Raw genomic sequence first — 23,623 nt, forward strand, 5'->3', positions numbered from 1 at the left:
AATCAAATATCAACAGGGCCAAATGCCTGGTCATAGACCTTGGGTTTCTATGCAACAAAGGACATCAGTCCAATACTGAGCAATCAGGAAGAAGCATGAAATATTCAGGATTATATCACACTCAACCAATATCTATAATGGCTTGACTCATTACAAGTGGACAAAAGTACCTAGGCATAATCAATATAATGATAGTGAAAGACAGTCAAAAAACTCAGATAACAGCAACTCATGAATAGACTAATGTAGCCATAAACAACAGAAAACTGAAAGAAAGAAAAAATGTATCAAGGTTCCAGACAAGACAGAATTGGATATTTAGTGCAGACATTTACCCATAGACAATCTAGGCTTACATGAGCAGAACCTGGGTCTAATACAAGAAAACCCAGATTCAGTAAGTCAAGATCCAATGTCTTCTCATAGGCACTGATCATTCTCCATACAGTCCAGATGCATCATAAACAGAAATCTAATTTTACTTAATCCAGTGACAAAGAATAACCAGGAGATTTGGATGGACAGTTGTGCTTTCTGCACTCAAGCTGTGTATAGACATTGGCAGACTAGATCCCACATAATGAAATATTTTTTAAAAGAAAATTGATTCAGAGGCTGTAGAGATTGCTCAGTGGTTAAGAACACTTCACAATCACAATAACCAGAATAGCGGTCCCATTACCCATGTAACAAACCCAGCTCCAAGCAGGATATGAAGATGGGATTACTGGGGCTTGTCGGCTTCCAGCTCCAGCCAAGAAAAACATAAATTTCATGTTCAGGGAGAAATCCTACATCAAAGGAACAGACAAAGAGTGATAGAGAAGGACACTTGGTGCCCTCATCTGGCCTCTGGGCATGTGCACATATGCATACACATTAATTATCAATTAGTTCATCTTTTTTAAAAGATGCTTTACCCATGAATAGTCAGAGTCAGATTGGGATATTATGAAGACAGCGAAGAGATATTCTGATGATATTTTTTGAGATAAAGGCAGAATGAAAAAAGTGTTTGTGAGATATTAATTTGTCATTGAAAAACTCATGGGTTTATTTATTCACTGGTAAATGGAAAACTATAAAAGGCTCAAAAATAAATTATAATTGAGTCTAATTAGAAGAAATGTCTGGCTTATTTGAAGTGTTTTGTACACTCATGAAAGTTTCTTTGATAAAAATCAAGGATCATATAGAACCTATGAGTCTAGCACATAGAAAAATAAAGAAAGACTTTCATTTAATTCCTGTGGTACTTTACTAAAACACTTTAAGTAGAAAACGACAAAAAAAATCAGATATTTTCAGATAAATCATATCTTCAACAGAAGAAAATATTTGAAATTTCAAGAAGGTTGTATAAATAAATAAAAATGAATCTGAAGAAATCACTTTTTAAAATCTTCCAAGAGGCACTTGATATTGGGTCATACAGTATTCTTCAAAAAGTATTTTGGTGATGAGAATACTTAATACAGCAAAGCAAAAGTGGTGAAGCTGGTTCAGGAGAATGAAGACTTCTGTTCAAGCTAAAATGAGCCAAAATGTTTAGGTCAAAGAATGTACTATATAGGTGTGGTAGCTCACACCTATAATCTCAGCATTTGGGTGGCTGAAGCAGAATTGGCATGACTTTGAGGCCATGCTGGGATACATTAGTTCTAAGCAAGCCTGGGCTATAGCCAAGCTATATGAATAGTTCTTGTCTTAAAAAAAACGAAAAGAAAAGGAAAGGAAAAAAAAGGAAGGAAAGAGAATGACTTATATAAGTTATACTTGTCAGTAACGATATGGGGAAGCTGTTTTGCTGTTGCTTTGTAAGTTTCATTCAGCTATGTCTAAAGAGAACATGAAATTAAGCTTTAGATAAGTGATAGATTGCTATGGATTAAGTGATAAAGTTAAGAAATGAAGAAGAATTGATAGTGTTTAAATCATGATTTTCATACATTCATGTGGACATATACAGCTAGGTGCATATTGTTTACTCTGCTCTGTTCCACTTTGCTCTCAGAGATGGGGATTGAACACAGGGCCTTGCATACCCTCTCTACTGAACCATATCCCTAGGTCTTCTCCAGAATATCTTTGAGAATGACAATTCAACAAAGATATACATTTTAAGTGGAAGATATTAGCCATTGGAACATAGAGGACGTCAACTTATAGCACTCTACTGTGTAAATGAAGCTCTAAAATAAAATAAGCATTTTGAATTGATTTGCCAAAGAAAATTTGGTATTTAAAGAGGTACAAAAAAAACTTAAATCATACTTTAAGAGTAAATTGAATAATTCTAGAAACCAATTTTAATGTGTTTTGCTTTTGTGGAAAAATTGCTTATTTACAGTGTTTAGAAAAAATAGTTCAATCTAGTTAAATGTGTAGATCCAAATTGGTCTGAAAGTGATTGGTTCTCTCCTAAGTTTATGGGCCTTGTTTCCATCCATTGACCTTACAGGAAATAAAGCTTGTTTATTTTATGTGCAAATTTCTTTTTAAAACTGAGGTCATCAAATATTGTCATCTACTCACTGACAATCCAGATCTCTCCCTGAAGAATCTGATTCAACTTAAGGAACAGAAATGGGTTCACTTATGAACAATCAAAGGGTACCACTGTAGTTTTAGGCTAAGCTTACAAACAAGTACTATTAGCATATTCTGTATTTGCTACAAGCAGACATCAAGGGTTCATCTTCAGATAGTGATGATTAATTCAATCTGGCAGGATTGTGGTTCAATCCTTGGGCAGTATGTAGAAAAAGTAGTGGAATGTATCACAAAAAAATAATAAGTATCCAGTCATAGGGAACAAAGGACATAAATTATATAAATTTAGTGTACTCTTTATAAAGTCTAATTCTAGGCCTCATCAGAGAGACCCAGATATCCACTAATGATCAGTCTAAATCTACACATAGATGATCCAGATACAACACCATAAACAGTCAAACATCCAGCTATGTGACGAGACAGAAGACAGCTCTAGACAATAGTATATTCTCAGGGCCAGACATAAATTCATGGATAGCTTGGTTCTAGTCACAGAGATGCTGAGTCCAATAAAAAAGGAATACACAGAATCCCTCATGAATACTCAGAGGATAACTATATATGCCTGGAGACAAGTTCAATAACAGTCTGTAACCTGTATAAAAACGACAAAAACCCTACCAGAACACTTGGAGAATCAGTAACAGCCCATGAAAAGCTTGAGTGTATGAGACATAAGGAAAGGACCTATCCACTGTAAAGAAAACAACATGGATTGGAGTCTATGCACATATTATAAGCAAAAAAAAAAAAACAAAAAACAAAAACAAAAAAAGACAGGCACCCAGTTAGAGTCAACATAGTGATAGTAAATGGCAATCAACAAAATGGACTGTCAGCTTTTGTCAAAGGCCCCTCTGAGTATGGTTATAAACAGTTATGGTTCAATACAAGAGGAAGACAAATTTGATGGCTAATCTCCATTGTCAACTTAGAAGGATTTAGAAGCATTATACAAACACATTTCTGAGTGTGTCTATGAGGATATTTCAAAAGGGTTGAAAACTATCCCCACAGAATGGGGTCTCAGATTAAATAAAATTGAGAAAGCAAGCTAAGAACTAGTATTCATTTCTCGCCTCCCTAACTACAGACACAATGAGACCAGTCATTTTACCTACCTTACCATGGTGAACTGTATCCTCCCAAATTCTAAGCCAAAATAAACCCATCCTTGAAGTTGCTTTAACCAGTCATGGAGAATTAGAAGGATATTTGTAAACCTTCAGGGTATCAACATGACCAGGAATACTCTAGACCCACCCAAGGATGTAAGAGTCTAATATAACAACATCAAACATTGTATCTCAATGCAAACAACCAGCTATTCCACCTGCTCACAGAGTATCTGCATCTACCTATCTGGATCAAGTATATACAGACACCGGGGGTCTCAATAGTAATACTGACATGATCAGAAGACTCATGTAGAAAGTCAACATAAGTCTGTCCATGGATGGTATGAACATGATTAGAAAAAGTTCGCCTGCTCCTTCCTGGATGGAGATGGAGGAGGAGTGGATGGGGAGAGAGGTAGATGGGAAGGGGTTGGAGGGAGGAGAAACTGCAGTTGGTATGTAAAATAAATAAGAAAAAAAAGTTCTTTAAATAAAAGAAAAGAAAATGTTCAAACAGAGAGGTAGAGGACAGATCTAGACACCCAGACTCTTACCAAGGGCAGACACAAATTGGAAGGACTATCCATGAACAGCCAAAATCTAGTACCAAAGCATGCAATTTTTATATGGACAAGCAGAGATGGATGTGGACAGTCAGAGTTAGACACAATCACCGTATACAGTTTGGATCCATTATAAATAGACAAGAAGGATCCAATTATAGTCATCCTGAGGCTGGTGAAGGACAAGTAGAAGATAGATAATAGATTTTTTCCTTCTCATTACAAGCCAAAGTACATTATAGCGAGTCTGCTCTAATACAAAAAGAAGAGATGACAACTGCCACAGAAAAGTTAGAAGATGGTCCAGGGATCTAGACACCAACTCCCATGCAAACTGTATCTACCCACAGAGAATCTGTATTCAACACAAGAGAAAGATGTCACTCTATTCATGGGAGAGCTAGAATCAGGATCATAGACAATCAGCTATACTGAGTAAATCCATAAGAAGAAAACATCAGTGATCTTATCTAGTCAAGTCAGAGTCAATGAAACACAATTTTAACATCAAAGTGATGGTCAGAAACAATCCATGGATGATGTAAGTTCAACTGAAGAAATAGTACTAATATAATACAGCTAATCAGGAGGCAATGTCAGCACACAGGGCTGCTTCAAAGCCAGATAACTACTAACTCTTGCTCTGGTTCTGCCCATGGACCATGAGGATGAGCCAGCACAGGAGAAGCAAAGGAGCTTAAGATGAGGCTCTCTGTCTCTGACTCTCCTATCTTCCATTTGCTCTTCAACCCTTTAAAACAGAGTTTTGTAGCTTCTTGCAGATCTTAACTCATCTGTCTCTGTGCTTATTTACATGCCTTTGTACTCATATGTTTGTGTTCCCTAAAGTTCTGTCCTCAATTATCTACCAGTTTAAGTCTGTGTCCACTCTTAAAATTTATATAATAAGGTAAATAGGTGAAACTCACTACTTGTTCAAAATTTGTTACTGTCAATTCTCACCCAGTGAGACTGGCTGAAAGAAAAACTCAGAAGTCCTATCTCTAAGGCATTCTAGTCAGCCACAGTGACCTGATACTAGGAAACCTAATGTACTGTGTTGAGTGTGTGGAATATAAAATCAGCAAAGACTTACTATTTCATACTTAACACTTATTGCCAGAAAACAAAAATCTTATATAATATTACCATTTAAACTTACACCACATAAGTATGCTGAGGAGGATAAGTACAAACAATCTCATAATCGTGGCTTGTTAAATATTCTGTCTCTGACTACCTGTCTTTCTCTGTCCCTCTGTGTGTGCATCTTTGTCTTCCTTCCTGTCTGTGTGTCTATCTATCTATCTATCTATCTATCTATCTATCTATCTATCTATCTATCTATCATCTGTCTGTCTATCATCTATCTATCTATCTATCTATCTATCTATCTATCTATCTATCTATCTATCATCTCTATCTATGTCACACCAACTCCAGTGTCATCCATGTGACATGAACAATTATGTCAATGATAGTGGGTGGGAGATACGTGTCCCACGGGACTAAGCTCCCTGGAGGTCCCTGGCAGAGTGCCCATGTTATGCCTCCTTCTCAAAGAAGATGTGCTTCATGGATCATGAGCTCCCTGGGCTATGGGTTCTGTATAACTGCTTTTCTGATAAAGTTCTAATTAATCTATGGAGCACAGCCAAAATTAATGAGTGCTTGGGTTGTGAACTATGGAGGAAAGGGGAAGCTGGACATGGATCTTAATCAAATATAGCAAAATGAGCTATTTCTTAAAGACCCCAAGCTGCTAGATAAAGAATGTATAAAGGCACTTCTAGGGAATGAACACTCACCCAATAGGAATCCTTTAGGAATCCCAACTAAAGTGATTTATGGTAAAAAGACGTTATCTCATAGGAGGCAGATGGTGGCCCCTCTGTTGAGGAAGTTCAGCATGAGAAACTTAAAGACTATAGCAGTACCCCTTCCCCTTATAGGCGTAAAAGTACAAGTCCATATTCCAGCAGGTAAAAAGGTTTTATATTAGAGAGATATGTGGTGGAGAACTGAAGAAAGACTTAGAGAGGGTCTGCAGCATCCAAATTGGCTAAGTGGGTCATGAGAACCAGAAAAGTAGAAGTGCATAATAAACTGGATAAGATGAAGGACACAGCTGCAACCGCAAAGAAGTCTACACAAGTCTAGGGACTGCACTAAGTTTAAAAAACACAGACTGCTTTTTGGGTCATAAAGTTCTTATGGGTGAAGGGATATGTCTAGCGCCAATTAATAATTGTGTGCTTGCTGCTTTTTTAAAGATGATGTGATTGAATTATTGCCAAGCTCTTCTTGTTCCTTCTAGGACTTGATAGTTTCCTTTTCTGTATATAAACTACTGATTTACAGAAGTAAAATTGCAGTAGATTCAAACCACTTCTGAGTGTGTTGTCTGTCATTCGCCAAATCCTTGCCTTCCTGACTACCTAAGCCCTGGTTCTCCTATGGTTGTGATACCCCCGGTGGGCCAGTCCGTGGCATATCTATCTATCTATCTATCTATCTATCTATCTATCTATCTATCTATCTATCTATCTATAATCTACCTATCTCATAAGAATCCTCATTCATAGAGCTTTAGCTGCAAAGAACTGTTGGAAACAACATGGGAGAAAGAGAATGGACAGAATGTTCTGGATCTCCTCTGTATCCAGTAGATGGTGCTACAGACACATCTCACCTGCTTCCAGACCAGGAATGAGTTCCAGTTTATTCTTGAAGAGCAAATTTTCAGTTTGGGGAAGCAATTTATTTCAGCATCTAATTCTTTTATATAATTAGAAGCTCTGAATGTGATTTGAGGTTGGCTTTTTAATTTTTCTTTTTCTTTTTTTATTTCCCAGTTTTTCTTTTCATTTTACATACCAACCACAGTTCCCTCTCCCTCCCCTCCTTCCACTCCTCCCCACATCCCTCCTCACCCCCCATCTACTCCTGAGATAGAGTAAGTCCTCCCATGGGGAGTCAACAAAATCTGGCATATCAAGTTGAGGCAGGACCAAGCCCCTCCTCCCTGGATCAAGGCTGAATAAGATATCCCCCCATAGGGAATAGGCTTCAAAAAGTCAATTCATATATTAGGAATAAATCCTGGTCCTACTGCCAAGAGCCCCACAAACTGCCCAAGCCACACAACCATCACCTGCCTTCAGAGGGTCTAGTTTGGTCCCATGCAGGTTTCCCAGCTGTCAGCCCAGAGTCCATGAGCTCCAACTAGCTCGGATCAGCTGTCTCTGCAGGTTTCCCATCATGGTCTTGACCCTAGCTAATATAATCCCTCTTCATTCTTTCATAATTACATACACAGATACATTTTGTTCATTGTCATTCTCTTTGCCCTTCCATTCTCCTCTCTTCCACTAAAACTCTTCTTCCCACTTCTTCCCACCACCAACTAACTAACTACTACTAACCTATCACCTACTAACTTCAATTTATGGCCTGATTCATGCTTGCACGAACATGAATTGGAGGTTATTTATTGGAATATGGACAACTTCTCAATGGTTATACTACTGGAGAAAATGGCACACGCACGCACACGCACACGCACACGCACACGCACACGCACACACACACACACACACACACACACACACACCACAGTAACTTCATATAGTCCCTCAGTGAGGGTTGACCTTCATGAGTCTTTCCCCCATGCAAGGTGAAATGGTAATGGGTCCGGTACTTGTAACCACAGCTGTGGTGAGTTCCTGAATGGAATGGTTGTATCATGTCCAGAAGACACTATTTCATCTCCAGACTGTCTCTTAAGTTCTTTCTATACAGGGAGCAAAATTCTATCCCCAAGAATTATTTCCAAAACTCTACCTTTTCCAAAACACAGTGCCTGCTCACCACTTCCTAAGAATATGTAGATGGAGTTTGAATCGTGCTTCATTAATAGTGAGTTTGAAGTAAGACACATCATTCAAAGAAATTCTGTATATCAGCACACAGTGCACTCTGCCTTTGCAGAAAGGATAAAATAATGTCTTTTCTCCTCTCAACATATCAAAAGCACTAAAAAAAAACTAGATCCTGGCACATACCATAAAAACCTTTTCTCATACAAGGCATGGTAGCAACTTCCCATAATACCAACATTTATAAGGGGAAAGCAAGAGAATTGAGATTCAAGGCCAGCCCGAGTATATAGCATGCTCTAGGATAGTCTGGGCTATGAAACCTTGTCACTGACAGAAAGAAGGGAAAGAAGGAATGAAAGGATCTTTTCTCTTGAAGCCTGTTATCAATAAAAAAAGGAAAGCATTAACTAAAATTATAGGAGAGAAGTTTCCTTGCCCAACCTTGCTACTGTGGAGTACACACTAAGGAATTCGTGAACCTTAGCTTTTGAACCTCCAGGACAACCTAACTAAAATCTCACACTGGTAATATTTAATATAGAAAGAAAAGAGCCAGAGCACAATTTCAATAGGTACCTTGTTTTTATTATATGAACCAGGAAATAACACTTGACAAAATGTATCTTGATAAGGACATTCAGAAAACAAAGCACTGAAAGATCAAGCATAGGGCACATGGCAGTCCCTATACTATCCAGACAACAAACTATTCCAGAAAGAACACACTGATTTCTCGGTTAGTTTCAGATGTTAAAGTTTTCCTTACTTACATCAGGTCAAAATATATTTCCTTTTCACGAGTAACATTGCTCTGTCTTCTTTCCATACATAGTAAACAATAGGTATGTGAGAGTCAGCAGCTCTGTTGTGCCACACATCCCAGCCTTATTCTCTCTGTGAGATTCTGCTCTCCTGGAAGACCTTCCCAACAAGCGAATGAAGTAAGAGGTGGTAACTGTGACTCTTAGGCCATCACAAGCTCACCACGGTTCATGTAAGGCCACAGACCACAAAGCACTGGTTCTCAACCTTCCTAACAACTATGACCCTTTAATACAGTTCCTTATGTTGTGGTGACCCCAAATCATAAAATTATTTCATTGCTACTTCACAACTGCAATTTTGCTACTGGTATGAAATATAATGTAAATATCTGTGTTTTCCAGTGGTCTTAGGTGACCCCTGTGAAAGGGTCATTCAACCCTCCAAAGGGGTTGTGACCCACAGGTTGAGAACTGAACTGCTGCCATAAAGGTTGTTTCCTACATTTATAACTGGTTGAAAGAGTATATGACATACAGAATTCTAAAATCAGTGTCCATAAGTAAATGTCTTTCCAAACACAAACCTTTTATACAAATATCATCTAGGGGGCTGGAGACAAGGCTCAGAGGTTAAGAATACTTATAAGCTGCTCTGCCTGAGGACCCAGGGTTTGATCCCCAGCATCCCCATGGCAGCTCACAATTATTGATAACTCCAGTTCTGAAGGAACCAACACCCTCATCTAGCCTTCATGGGCACCAGACACATAGACATATATGCAGACATAACATCTATTTTAAAATAAAATAATTTTAAAATACATTATTTATGACTGCTTTTATGCTAGAATAGTAGAATTGAATAGCTGCAAGAAAGATCATTTGGCCTACAAATCTGATTATATTTGCTGTCTAGCCATTTATAGAAAATTTGCTGACACCTCGTTTAGAAGAACACTGGCCTCAAAGGCATGTTCATCTGCAACAGCCCTCCTTACAACTCTTTCCTGCCTCTGAAATAATAACTCTTCACTCAGCAAATTCCACCTCCCCTTCACTCCCACAGCCTCAGTCACACCTTTAAGAAGGTCATTGCTCTTATGCTGTGTGACAACCTGACCCAAATCAGGCATCCAAGGAAGCACGACTGGGAAAGAGACACTGACTTGTCACCCTCTGGGTAGTTTCCAGGGAGAAAAAAAAAAAACAGTCTAATGATAGTTGAATTTGGAATCATGTAATTTGTCATTTGCCAATAATTGCTACCACCTCTTCTCAAATTTGATGACTATATTACACACATTTTAGGTTCATTTAGCTTCGCATATCTTCAATAAAATTTGTTATCTGTTCACAATGGATGGAATTTGGGGACAAGCTCAAGAGTGAGCAAAGAGTAGCTTGTTAATTCTTAATAATAAGATTCAACTGATATCCGTATGAAATTATGTCTTCTACACCAAATAAGGCAAGAAAATAGAGAGATCCTAGTTCTGAAAAAAAAAAAAAAGTATAGGTTGGTCTGTGCAGAGGTCTGAAGGCATGCCCTGATCGTTTTTAATTCAACTCAAACTGGCAAATGTTTCTTGGGAAGCTTTACACACCAAGTAATAGCCTAGTTCTCTAGCTGACACAGGGATTAGTAATGCCCAGTTCCTGTTCTGCAGGAGTCATAGTCTAGAAATTATATAAGGCATAGAAAAATATTTGTGTGAAGAAATAAGTTACTAGCAAATCAAATAATTAGTGATGGATGTTTCTTTCTAGTACATTTACAGGTACTGTAATTTTTCTTTCTTTCTAAGCATTTTCAACTTTCTAGTTTGGAGGCTAAGCTAATGGCTCAGTCACTAAAGTGCCTACCACACAACTATGAGGACTTAAGTTCAGATCCAGCATCCAAGCCAGAAAAAAAAAAAAAAAAAAAAAAAAAACAGGCATGGTCACAGGGCACCTGTAATCCTAGCATGGGGGAGGAGCAGACTCCCCAGAGCTCACTGTTTAGGCAGTATAGGTAATTACTGACCACTGGCTCCAGTGAGAGACCCTGTCTCAAAAGACAAGATGGAATGTGATGAAGGAAGATGCCTGAAATTGACCTCTAGCTTCTACAAGCAAATAGACACACACACACACACACACACACACACACACACACACAATTTTTGTATCTTCTGTTTTTTACAGTGTTAATAATAATAAAGTGGTTTGGCCGGGCAGTGGTGGCACATGCCTTTAATCCCAGTACTCGGGATGCAGAAGCAGGGGGATCTCTGTGAGTTTGAGGGCAGACTGGTCTACATGAGATCCAGGATAGGCACCAAAACTACACAGAGAAACCTTGTCTCAAATAATAATAATAATAATAATAATATGATTTGAAAAACTGTAAAATATTATAGTTAATATAACTATAAAATCAAAATGGGGAGATAGCTCAGCCAGTAACATGCTTGCTTCACAATCATCAAGACCAGAGTTCGAGCTCTAGAGGAAGAATACTGGGTGTGATGGAGCATGTCCGTAAACCCAGCTCCCTGGAAAGGAAGACAGGAGGAACCCTAGCTAGCCAATGCAGGCTAATGGTGAGTTCCAGACCATTGAGAGATCCTGTCTCAAAGAAGGTGGAAGAAACATTGAGATGAGGCTTAGTGACACTTGCTTTTAATCCCAGCACCCAGGAAAGCAGAGAGAAATAGATCTCTACAAGTTTAAGACCAGCCTGATTTATGTAGCAAGTTCCAGCTAGGGCTACAAAGTGAGATCCTGTGTCAAGAAAACAAGAAAATGGAAGATGGAAGGCATTACTGATGATGACACCCAAATTTGTCTTCCAGCCTACACACACACACACACACACACACACACACACACACACACACACACACGCACGCACGCACGCACACGAACCCATGTATTCACACATTAACTTGAAAATCATGGACAAGTTATGATTCTCTCTTGAGTAATACTTGAAACATTTCTTACAGAAAGGCCAAAGTTAATTGTGAAGAATAGCAACTCAGTAGATAGATCCTGCTAAAAGGTAATCTAAAGGGAAAAAAAGATGAAATAGCATGATATATTGAAGTCATTAACTCCAGATGGACATAAAAGTAAATATATATGTATAGAAACAATGGAACTTAAGAGAAGCCACAGGCAAGATCATGAGGGACTTAGAGAACATATGCTTCTTGCTATGGTTATATGGTAGTTAAAATGAAAGTGACATTCACGAATTGTAAGTTAGATAAGTTGAGTTAGACAAACAGATGAAAAGAAGAGCCTCTCTACAGCCACTACTGACTCCCAAGAGGTGATAAAGTCATGGCTGGAAACTCTTACATAAAACTAGTTTGAAATGGGTGCATCTGACTAAGTGATATTTCAGGTTTCTTCTAAACATCAAATTCCATGATTTTTTTGACATTTAAGTTCTCATGTCATTCCATTCAACGTCTATTAAAGTATAATGCTGACTGTCAATGCGGTATTACATAGTTGGGTGCACACACACACACACACACACACACACTAAAAAAATTAAAAAAGAAAACCCTTTCTGCAAAGTGTCCTGGGAGTCTGACAGGTGGGGCTGATACTAGCCCAGATTTGGGAACTGCTATTGCAATCTCAAGTTAACATGTAAGGAAGTAAGAAGGTAAACACCTGGGAGGTGCAGATGGAGAAGGAGCTGGACTTGTTTAGGAGTGAACTAGGACATCTCAAAGAAAGCAACTCCTCCCTAAGATGGACCATCATTGCCTCTATAAAAAGGCCAGTGTTTCCAATGAGCAGCACCCTGCAAGCAACATCAATCTCTGTCCTGCTGTTCCTCTGGTGACTTAGGTAAGTGAGCAGTTTCAGTTATTCTCCATATTTAGGTCTATTAAATACTAAAGTAAACATTACACTTGAAAGCTTATTTTTTAGTAAATTATGGTGAACTTTGATATAAAACCACACTGTTTATAGTACCTATTTGAGATCTTTCCTTGAGAGTTTAGGAACCTAGTAATCCCTGGCAGTTTGCCTCTTTTTCTCTCTGCAGTATAAGCAGAAAGCCTGAGGAACAGCCCAACATGAAGAATGAAAACATTCTTCTGATAGGCACTTCCTCGGCTCCTATCACTTAACACTGTGGTTGGCTTTGCTCATTTTTTTCTACTTTATTTATCCTGGAAAATTTTGAGAATCCAAAGTCAGCCACTAGGTATCTTTGGGTAGATTTAGGCATACTCTATTGAGGATATGTCTGTCCCCTATAGTGCGATGGTTGAGACTTAGAAAACAACTAAGGAGTTGATAGATGAGCATATTCAGGTTTGCTATAGTTTAAGAATAAATCAGGGAGCCCAACACAGAAAGTCTCCCCTGCGTTCATTCAGGAATTGAAGTAAGACATCGGGCTTTTGCTCTAATTTCATCACTCTCTTGCTACATATCTGGAACAAGTTATTCAACTCCAGATTCATTCTCAATTAGTACAGAAAGAAAATTAATCATGCCTGATAATTACTACAAATGACTGGAAGTATTTATATGTTTCAGCATTAAGCGATGGATCTCTTGTTCCCCCATGTAGGTTAACTTCAATTTGCAACAAGATGCCTAAACTCCTGCAAGGCATCGTCACGGTCATCGATATTTTCTACAAATATGCCAATGAACATGGGGAATGTGACATGTTGAGCCAAAAAGAGATGAAAGAACTTCTGGAAAATGAGTTTCACCAAATTCTGAAGGTAAGAACTCTATAACAGAACTGAATTCTGAAGCAATTCTCTAATTTACCCTACCTTTTGTTTATATGTCAAATAACCAAGAGGACTCTCCTATTTGGTAAAAGAGAACTGAATTTGGCACACTTGAAATGCCATAAACCATTGACTAATAATGTTTCTATAACATTATTGAGTTAAAATTATCCTACCAAAGAACAGGAAAATTCATATATTTAATTTTTTCTGTCTGTGAGAGCAATTCTTATGACCCTCAGAAAATATGCAAAATATATTGAATTCATATTCTTACATTTTGTTCTCTTTAGTGCAGAGTATAAATCACTGCCTATTCCTGGGGTTCTGGTAATCTAAGGCCTCTTAAATTCAGGAAATTTGTATTAACCTATAAATCACTAAAAAGGAAAAAAAAAACTTAAAATGATCAGCTCTGGAAATAAACATGTGGGACTTAAACCCAGCCTTAAATTCAAATGCTTACTGCATGTAATTGGATTACTATGGATCTCTTACGTCACATATGACTAGCACCCTTACCCTCTAAACTCATTCCTTCTCTTTTAGCTCAATATAGAATCCTAGGATTAGTATTGATTTCCTCAGTCTTAGAAGATACTGTCACCTGCTCATCTCTATTCAGTTCATAAAGAGACTTCTAAAACATTCCACTTCTCTCCATCAAAACCACAAGTCCTCTGGTTCAGGCTACCCTCTATTCTACTCTCACCATATAAAGTCCCCAGTTAGTCTCATCTTCTCTTAATATAAAAGTCAAAGTTCCTCAAAATGATTTAAAAATTATGATCTAGTCTCTATTTAACTCTGTAGCTGAATGTCTTTACTCCTTGTACTTAATCTAGCACTCCTGAATTTCTATCAGTTCTTTAAATAAATCCTACTTCTCTTCTCTTTCACCCTTTATTCATATTATCACCTTGATCTGCATCTTCTCCCTAGTCTTTCCTCCTGCCTCTTTCTTCACTTAGCTAATTCTAATTCATCCTTCAAAATATCATAACATCATATTCTTTCATTAACCTTTCTTGAATCATAATTTGTGCCCCTTTGTTGCACTCATATTAGTTATAAGAATTTATACACTTGCATAACGAACTGCTAGCCTTTACTTTTTAAATTTTATTTATTTGCTCATTTTTATTAAAACAGGGTAATATAGTCAGGCCTTAGTCATAGCTACTTGCTATGTAGCTGAAAATGACCTTGAACTCCTGATCATAGTACCTCCACCTCCAGAGAGATGGGATTATTGGCATGTACCATAGTTTGCAGTATAACCACTGAAATCCTTCACTGATTTAGACCCTCCATAAAACAGTGCTAGGCAGACAGTAACTACACATGCCCCACGCCAAAAATATATCTGATTTAAATTCTGTAATTAGCAAATTAACTAACTGAACAACAAAAAATTATATATTCATGCAGATGTCTGCAAATTATTATTTATAGATTAACTAATCATCCTTGATTAAACACTGACCTTTCTTTCTTCTTCTTCTTTTTTTTTTTTTTTTTTTTTTTTGTTTGACAAGACCTTACTTTTTATTCCAAGGAACCCAAGAACTTGCCACACAATGCACATTTTTCAGGGTCATACTTACATGGCCTCCAAAGAACTGGTCTCAGCTACTATCTTAACCAAAAGTGATTGGTCCACTTGCTCCCTTGAACCTTTCAATTGCATCCCCTCCTGGCTAATTCTCCTTGGAAATAATTGACTGCTTGACAGCTTTCTGGCTAATCAATCTCTCTCTCTCTCTCTCTCTCTCTCTCTCTCTCTCTCTCTCTCTCTCTCTCTCTCTTTCTTCTTCTTCTTCTTCTTCTTCTTCTTCTTCTTCTTCTTCTTCTTCTTCTTCTTCTTCTTCTCCTTCTTCTCCTCCTCCTTCTCCTCCTTCTCCTCCATTTCCTCCTTCTTCTCCTTCTCCTCCTTCTCCTCCATTTCCTCCTTCTCCTCCTTCTCCTCCTTCTCCTCCATTTCCTCCTTCTCCTCCTTCTCCTCCTCCTCCTCCTCCTCCTTCTTCTTCTTCTTCTGTGATCAATTTCAAACTGATTTATTAAATATTCACAATAGTATAGACTTCTCCCAAATGGTAAACTAGATTTACAGTCTATAGTTAAAAAGACTCCATTTCTACATTATTCCTTTACAGAACCCAGATGATCCAGAAACTGTAGATATCATCATGCAAAGTCTGGATCGAGATCATAACAACAAAGTGGATTTTACTGAGTATCTTCTGATGATAATCAAGCTGGCTCAGGCTTGTAACAAAATTATTGGCAAAGATTACTGCCAAGCTTCAGGGTCAAAGCAGGGAAATCACAGTCACCATCACCAAAAGGAACAGAGTGAAAAAGATGAAGATGACAAAGAGCAAGATGCCTCTTCAAGTTATTCAAGTTCTAGTGCAGGAGAGAATGATGCTTATTCCAGGGGCTCGAGAGAAAGCAATAAACACAAGTCTACAAGGACCTCTAGAAAACAAAGGAATGAAAAACACCAAAATTATGAAGAAAGGAAGAAAACAAATTCAAGTCACTTAGAAAATAGTGAGAAATATCAACAAAGCCAAAATGAATCGAGATCAACCCACTCATCAAACCAAAGCAGAAGGGGTATTAGCAAAACGGAAGATTCTGGCTATAGCCAAAATGGCTCTACATTACAACAGTCTGCTGGCTCCAGGAGACAAGGATCTGGCCAACATCAGTCTTGTGGTAACAGAAAACAAAATATTTCATCAAGAGAATCATCAGTTTGGGGCTCAGGACAATCTTCCAACAATGACACAAACAACTCAGAGACAGAACAGTCTAACAGCCAGAGGAGAAATAACTGTGGGTCAGGACAACCTTCTGGGTCACAAGAATATGGCACAGCATCAGAAACCTCTCATAGCTCCACAGGGCAAGGGTATGGACAAGGTCACTCCTCTGGTTCTAGACAATATGGTGCTTCATCAGGAGAGTCATCAGGCTTGAGGTCAGGTCATTCCACTTCCCATGGAACACAAGGATCAGGATCAAAACAGGCATCTAAGCAGAGGAGAAGCAGTTCTAGCTCAAGTGAGACTTTTGGCTCCCAGCAACATGGGTCTGGCTCAAGAGGGACTTCTGGATGTAGTCATCATGGATCTGGGCAAGGTCAGTCTTCTGGTAGTAGGGAACATGGTTCTTTCTCTGGACAGTCATCAGGCAGTGGCCAGCAGAACTCTGGTTATGGTCAGTCTTCCAGCTCTGGCACACACTACTCAGGCTCAAGCAATACTTCTACCCAGGGGAGACATGGCTCTAGGTCAGGACAGTCTTGTGGTTCAAGTCAATATGGTTCTGCATCAGGACAGTCTTCTGGCTCCACAGGCCAAGGGTTTGGACAAGGTCACTCCTCTGGTTCTGGACGCTATGGTGCTTCATCAGGACAGTCATCAGGCTTGAGCTCAGGTCACTCCACTTCTCAGGGCACACAGGGATCAGGATCAAGCCAAGCATCTAAGCATAGGAGAAGCAGTTCTAGCTCAAGTGAGACTTTTGGCTCCCAGCAACATGGGTCTGGCTCAGGAGGGTCTTCTGGATGTAGTCATCATGGATCTGGGCAAGGTCAGTCTTCTGGTAGTAGGGAACATGGTTCTTTCTCTGGACAGTCATCAGGCAGTGGCCAGCAGAACTCAGGTTATGGTCAGTCTTCCAGCTCTGGCACACACTACTCAGGCTCAAGCAAGAGGGGACATGGCTCTAGGTCAGGACAGTCTTGTGGTTCAGGTCAATATGGTTCTGCATCAGGACAGTCTTCTGGCTCCACAGGCCAAGGGTTTGGACAAGGTCACTCCTCTGGTTCTGGACACTATGGTGCTTCATCAGGACAGTCATCAGGCTTGAGCTCAGGTCACTCCACTTCTCAGGGCACACAGGGATCAGGATCAAGCCAAGCATCTAAGCATAGGAGAAGCAGTTCTAGTTCAAGTGAGACTTTTGGCTCCCAGCAACATGGGTCTGGCTCAGGAGGGTCTTCTGGATGTAGTCATCATGGATCTGGGCAAGGTCAGTCTTCTGGTAGTAGGGAACATGGTTCTTTCTCTGGACAGTCATCAGGCAGAGGCCAGCAGGTCTCTGGTTATGGTCAGTCTTCCAGCTCTGGCACACACTACTCAGGCTCAAGTAATACTTCTACCCAGAGGAGACATGGCTCTAGGTCAGGACAGTCTTGTGGTTCAGGTCAATATGGTTCTGCATCAGGACAGTCTTCTGGCTCCACAGGCCAAGGGTTTGGACAAGCTCACTCCTCTGGTTCTGGACACTATGGTGCTTCATCAGGACAGTCATCAGGTTTGAGCTCAGGTCATTCCACTTCTCAGGGCACACAAGGATCAGGATCAAGCCAAGCATCTAAGCATAGGAGAAGCAGTTCTAGTTCAAGTGAGACTTTTGGCTCCCAGCAACATGGGTCTGGCTCAGGAGGGTCTTCTGGATGTAGTCATCATGGATCTGGGCAAGGTCAGTCTTCTGGTAGTAGGGAACATGGTTCTTTCTCTGGACAGTCATCAGGCAGAGGCCAGCAGGTCTCTGGTTATGGTCAGTCTTCCAGCTCTGGCACACACTACTCAGGCTCAAGCAATACTTCTACCCAGGGGAGACATGGCTCTAGATCAGGACAGTCTTGTGGTTCAGGTCAATATGGTTCTGCATCAGGACAGTCTTCTGGCTCCACAGGCCAAGGGTTTGGACAAGGTCACTCCTCTGGTTCTGGACACTATGGTGCTTCATCAGGACAGTCATCAGGCTTGAGCTCAGGTCATTCCACTTCTCAGGGCACACAAGGATCAGGATCAAGCCAAGCATCTAAGCATAGGAGAAGCAGTTCTAGTTCAAGTGAGACTTTTGGCTCCCAGCAACATGGGTCTGGCTCAGGAGGGTCTTCTGGATGTAGTCATCATGGATCTGGGCAAGGTCAGTCTTCTGGTAGTAGGGAACATGGTTCTTTCTCTGGACAGTCATCAGGCAGTGGCCAGCAGGCTCTGGTTATGGTCAGTCTTCCAGTTCTGGCACACACTACTCAGGCTCAAGCAATACTTCTACCCAGGGAGACATGGCTCTAGGTCAGGACAGTCTTGTTGTTCAGGTCAATATGGTTCTGCATCAGGACAGTCTTCTGGCTCCACAGGCCAAGGGTTTGGACAAGGTCACTCCTCTGGTTCTGGACACTATGGTGCTTCATCAGGACAGTCATCAGGCTTGAGCTCAGGTCATTCCACTTCTCAGGGCACACAAGGATCAGGATCAGGCCAAGCATCTAAGCATAGGAGAAGCAGTTCTAGCTCAAGTGAGACTTTTGGCTCCCGGCAACATGGGTCTGGCTCAGGAGGGTCTTCTGGATGTAGTCATCATGGATCTAGGCAAGGTCAGTCTTCTGGTAGTAGGGAACATGGTTCTTTCTCTGGACAGTCATCAGGTAGTGGCCAGCAGACCTCTGGGTATGGTCAGTCTTCCAGCTCTGGCACACACTACTCAGGCTCAAGCAATACTTCTACCCAGAGGAGACATGGCTCTGAGTCAGGACAGTCTTGTTGTTCAGGTCAACATGGTTCTTCATCAGGACAGTCTTCTGGCTTCACAGGCCAAGGGTTTGGACAAGGTCACTCCTCTGGTTCTGGACACTATGGTGCTTCATCAGGACAGTCATCAGGCTTGAGCTCAGGTCACTCCACTTCTCAGGGCACACAAGGATCAGGATCAAGCAAGACATCTAAGCATAGGAGAAGCAGTTCTAGCTCAAGTGAATCTTTTGGCTCCCAGCAACATGGGTCTGGCTCAGGAGGGTCTTCTGGATGTAGTCATCATGGATCTGGGCAAGGTCAGTCTTCTGGTAGTAGGGAACATGGTTCTTTCTCTGGACAGTCATCAGGCAGTGGCCAGCAGGTCTCTGGTTATGGTCAGTCTTCTAGTTCTGGCACACACTACTCAGGCTCAAGTAATACTTCTACCCAGAGGAGACATGGCTCTAGGTCAGGACAGTCTTGTGGTTCAGGTCAACATGGTTCTTCATCAGGACAGTCTTCTGGCTCCACAGGCCAAGGGTTTGGACAAGGTCACTCCTCTGGTTCAGGACACTATGGTGCTTCATCAGGACAGTCATCAGGCTTGAGCTCAGGTCATTCCACTTCTCAGGGCACACAAGGATCAGGATCAAGCCAAGCATCTAAGCATAGGAGAAGCAGTTCTAGTTCAAGTGAGACTTTTGGCTCCCAGCAACATGGGTCTGGCTCAGGAGGGTCTTCTGGATGTAGTCATCATGGATCTAGGCAAGGTCAGTCTTCTGGTAGTAGGGAACATGGTTCTTTCTCTGGACAGTCATCAGGCAGTGGCCAGCAGAACTCAGGTTATGGTCAGTCTTCCAGCTCTGGCACACACTACTCAGGCTCAAGCAATACTTCTACCCAGAGGAGACATGGCTCTAGTCAGGACAGTCTTGTGGTTCAGGTCAATATGGTTCTGCATCAGGACAGTCTTCTGGCTCCACAGGCCAAGGGTTTGGACAAGGTCACTCCTCTGGTTCTGGACACTATGGTGCTTCATCAGGACAGTCATCAGGCTTGAGCTCAGGTCACTCCACTTCTCAGGGCACACAAGGATCAGGATCAAGCCAAGCATCTAAGCATAGGAGAAGCAGTTCTAGTTCAAGTGAGACTTTTGGCTCCCAGCAACATGGGTCTGGCTCAGGAGGGTCTTCTGGATGTAGTCATCATGGATCTGGGCAAGGTCAGTCTTCTGGTAGTAGGGAACATGGTTCTTTCTCTGGACAGTCATCAGGCAGTGGCCAGCAGAACTCAGGTTATGGTCAGTCTTCCAGCTCTGGCACACACTACTCAGGCTCAAGCAAGAGGGGACATGGCTCTAGGTCAGGACAGTCTTGTGGTTCAGGTCAATATGGTTCTGCATCAGGACAGTCTTCTGGCTCCACAGGCCAAGGGTTTGGACAAGGTCACTCCTCTGGTTCTGGACACTATGGTGCTTCATCAGGACAGTCATCAGGCTTGAGCTCAGGTCACTCCACTTCTCAGGGCACACAAGGATCAGGATCAGGCCAAGCATCTAAGCATAGGAGAAGCAGTTCTAGCTCAAGTGAGACTTTTGGCTCCCAGCAACATGGGTCTGGCTCAGGAGGGTCTTCTGGATGTAGTCATCATGGATCTGGGCAAGGTCAGTCTTCTGGTAGTAGGGAACATGGTTCTTTCTCTGGACAGTCATCAGGCAGTGGCCAGCAGGTCTCTGGCTATGGTCAGTCTTCCAGCTCTGGCTCACACTACTCAGGCTCAAGCAATACTTCTACCCAGAGGAGACATGGCTCTAGGTCAGGACAGTCTTGTGGTTCAGGTCAATATGGTTCTGCATCAGGACAGTCTTCTGGCTCCACAGGCCAAGGGTTTGGACAAGGTCACTCCTCTGGTTCTGGACACTATGGTGCTTCATCAGGACAGTCATCAGGCTTGAGCTCAGGTCACTCCACTTCTCAGGGCACACAAGGATCAGGATCAGGCCAAGCATCTAAGCATAGGAGAAGCAGTTCTAGCTCAAGTGAGACTTTTGGCTCCCGGCAACATGGGTCTGGCTCAGGAGGGTCTTCTGGATGTAGTCATCATGGATCTAGGCAAGGTCAGTCTTCTGGTAGTAGGGAACATGGTTCTTTCTCTGGACAGTCATCAGGCAGTGGCCAGCAGGTCTCTGGCTATGGTCAGTCTTCCAGCTCTGGCACACACTACTCAGGCTCAAGCAATACTTCTACCCAGAGGAGACATGGCTCTAGGTCAGGACAGTCTTGTGGTTCAGGTCAATATGGTTCTGCATCAGGACAGTCTTCTGGCTCCACAGGCCAAGGGTTTGGACAAGGTCACTCCTCTGGTTCTGGACACTATGGTGCTTCATCAGGACAGTCATCAGGCTTGAGCTCAGGTCACTCCACTTCTCAGGGCACACAAGGATCAGGATCAAGCCAGGCATCTATGCAGAGGAGAAGCAGGGGTAACTCACAGGAGTTTTCTGGCTCCCAGCAATATGGGTCTGGCTCAGGAGGGTCTTCTGGATGTTGTGTACATGGTACTGGGCATTTTCCATCTTCTAGTAGTGGGGAACATGGTTCTTTCTCTGGACAGTCATCAGGCAGTGGCCAGCAGACCTCTGGTTATGGTCAGTCTTCCAGCTCTGGCTCACACTACTCAGGCTCAAGCAATACTTCTACCCAGAGGAGACATGGCTCTGGGTCAGGACAGTCTTGTGGTTCAGGTCAATATGGTTCTGCATCAGGACAGTCTTCTGGCTCCACAGGCCAAGGTTATGGCAAGGTCACACCTCTGGGTCTGGACACTATGGTGCTTCATCAGGACAGTCATCAGGCTTGAGCTCAGGTCACTCCACTTTCCATGGCACACAAGGATCAGGATCAAACCAGACATCTAAGCCTAGGAGAAGCAGTTGTAGCTCAAGTGAGTCTTTTGGCTCCCAACAACATGGGTCTAGCTCAAGAGAGTCTTCTCAATGTTGTCAACATGGATCTGGGCAAGGTCAATCTTCTGGTAGTAGAGAACATGGTTCTTTCTCTAGACAGTCATCAGTCTGTAGTCAGCATGGATCTGACACTGGTCACTTATCTAGCAGAGGCCAACATTGTTCATCATCTAGACATTTACCATTTTCTGGGCCTTCTCAATATAGCTCAGGTCAGTCCTCTAACTGTGGTCAGCATGGTTCTACTTCTTGGCAGTCTTCCTCCTATGACCAGCAACAGCCTGGATCTTATCAGCCATCCTCCTGTAGTCATCATGGATCTACCTCTGGAGGGTCTTCCAACTTTGGCCAATGTGGTTCTAGCTCAGTAGAGTGTTCTGGATTTGGTAACCAGGTATCTAGTTCAGGTCATTCTACTTACAGCCAACAGGGATCCAATATCAACCAATCCTCAGGCTATGGACAATATAGTCCAACATCAGAACAGTCATACTGTGGTAGTCAGTGTGGATCTAATTCAAACCAGTCTTCTTATTGTGGTCAACAAGGATCTGGTTCAAGTCAGTCTTCTTACTATGGCCATCATGAATGTCCCTCAAATCATCATTCTAGCCACAGTCAACATAGGGCTGGGTGTAGTCAGAGTTTTAGCTCTGAACAATATGGGTCTGGTTCGTATCCCTCTTCTATCTCTAGACAAAATTGTCCCAGATCTGGTCAATGTCCTAGTTCACCACAATATGGGTCTGATTCATGTCATTCATTTAGTTCTGGATCATGTGGTTCTGGATATGGTCAATATTCTAGTTATGATCAGCCTCAATCAAATGGGAGATGTGGCAACAATTGGCAATCTGGCTGCAGCCCCTCAATTTATAATGAAAATCAATCAATAAGTGTGTATAGGCAAGTAGAAACCTCCTCAGGTTGTGAATTTGGACAATTTACACCTTCACATGCACATAGTAGATCTAATACTCCTGGTCAATTTTCACTTTGCAATGTGGATAATAGACAAGGTGACTCTGACTATCGGAGAATCAGGGAAGGTAACTCTGGAATGAGAAATAGAGGCTTGGATTCTCATAGTTTCAGTAGTAGCACTCCACTCTATGAGTATGTACAAGAGCAGAGACGCTAATTCTCAGAGTGAGTAAGGAACTGAGGTAAAATTAACTTAAATGTTAATTTAAGAAGTTAAAAAATTGTTGTAGAACTCATCATGCAATTTCTTTCTCAATATGGACATGTCTGCTCTCATTCTTTTCTTTTAAAATGAAAATTAGCCTATATTCCTTGTTACTGAGTTCCTCTCAAACAATGTATGATATTTGGCATACTTGTGATCTATCGCAATAGAAAAAATGCTTGGTTTTAGGGAAATTAAGTGTTGAAGATTAACTTATAGAGTTTGGGTTTATTTGGATTAAGTTTAGAAGAATAATTTAAAGAGTTTGGGGTTTCATTAAGGTGTCTATC

General features: G+C 41.3%; 1 protein-coding gene across 1 annotated transcript; it reads left to right on the top strand.

Moving 5' to 3' along the window:
* Positions 1-12,655: 12,655 nt before the first annotated feature.
* LOC114687245 (hornerin) lies at positions 12,656-22,123 on the top strand. Its single transcript, XM_037206720.1, has 4 exons — positions 12,656-12,734; positions 13,471-13,630; positions 15,799-16,816; positions 21,773-22,123. Exons 2-4 carry the CDS (start codon positions 13,493-13,495, stop codon positions 22,036-22,038), a joined length of 1,422 nt encoding a protein of 473 aa, XP_037062615.1. The 5' UTR covers positions 12,656-12,734; positions 13,471-13,492; the 3' UTR covers positions 22,039-22,123.
* Positions 22,124-23,623: the final 1,500 nt, after the last annotated feature.

Source organism: Peromyscus leucopus, chromosome 6, assembly GCF_004664715.2.
Source record: "Peromyscus leucopus breed LL Stock chromosome 6, UCI_PerLeu_2.1, whole genome shotgun sequence".
Taxonomy (NCBI): Eukaryota; Metazoa; Chordata; class Mammalia; order Rodentia; family Cricetidae; genus Peromyscus; species Peromyscus leucopus.

What these genes read in the sequence shown, in the direction of transcription:
- LOC114687245 (XM_037206720.1), top strand. Translation starts at nt 13,493, where the DNA reads ATGCCTAAACTCCTGCAAGGCATCGTCACGGTCATCGATATTTTCTAC. An exon ending in AGTTTCACCAAATTCTGAAG is followed by an intron (nt 13,631 to 15,798) that starts GTAAGAACTCTA and finishes ATTCCTTTACAG; the next exon opens with AACCCAGATGATCCAGAAAC. An exon ending in GTCTTCTGGTAGTAGGGAAC is followed by an intron (nt 16,817 to 21,772) that starts ATGGTTCTTTCT and finishes GTAGTGGGGAAC; the next exon opens with ATGGTTCTTTCTCTGGACAG.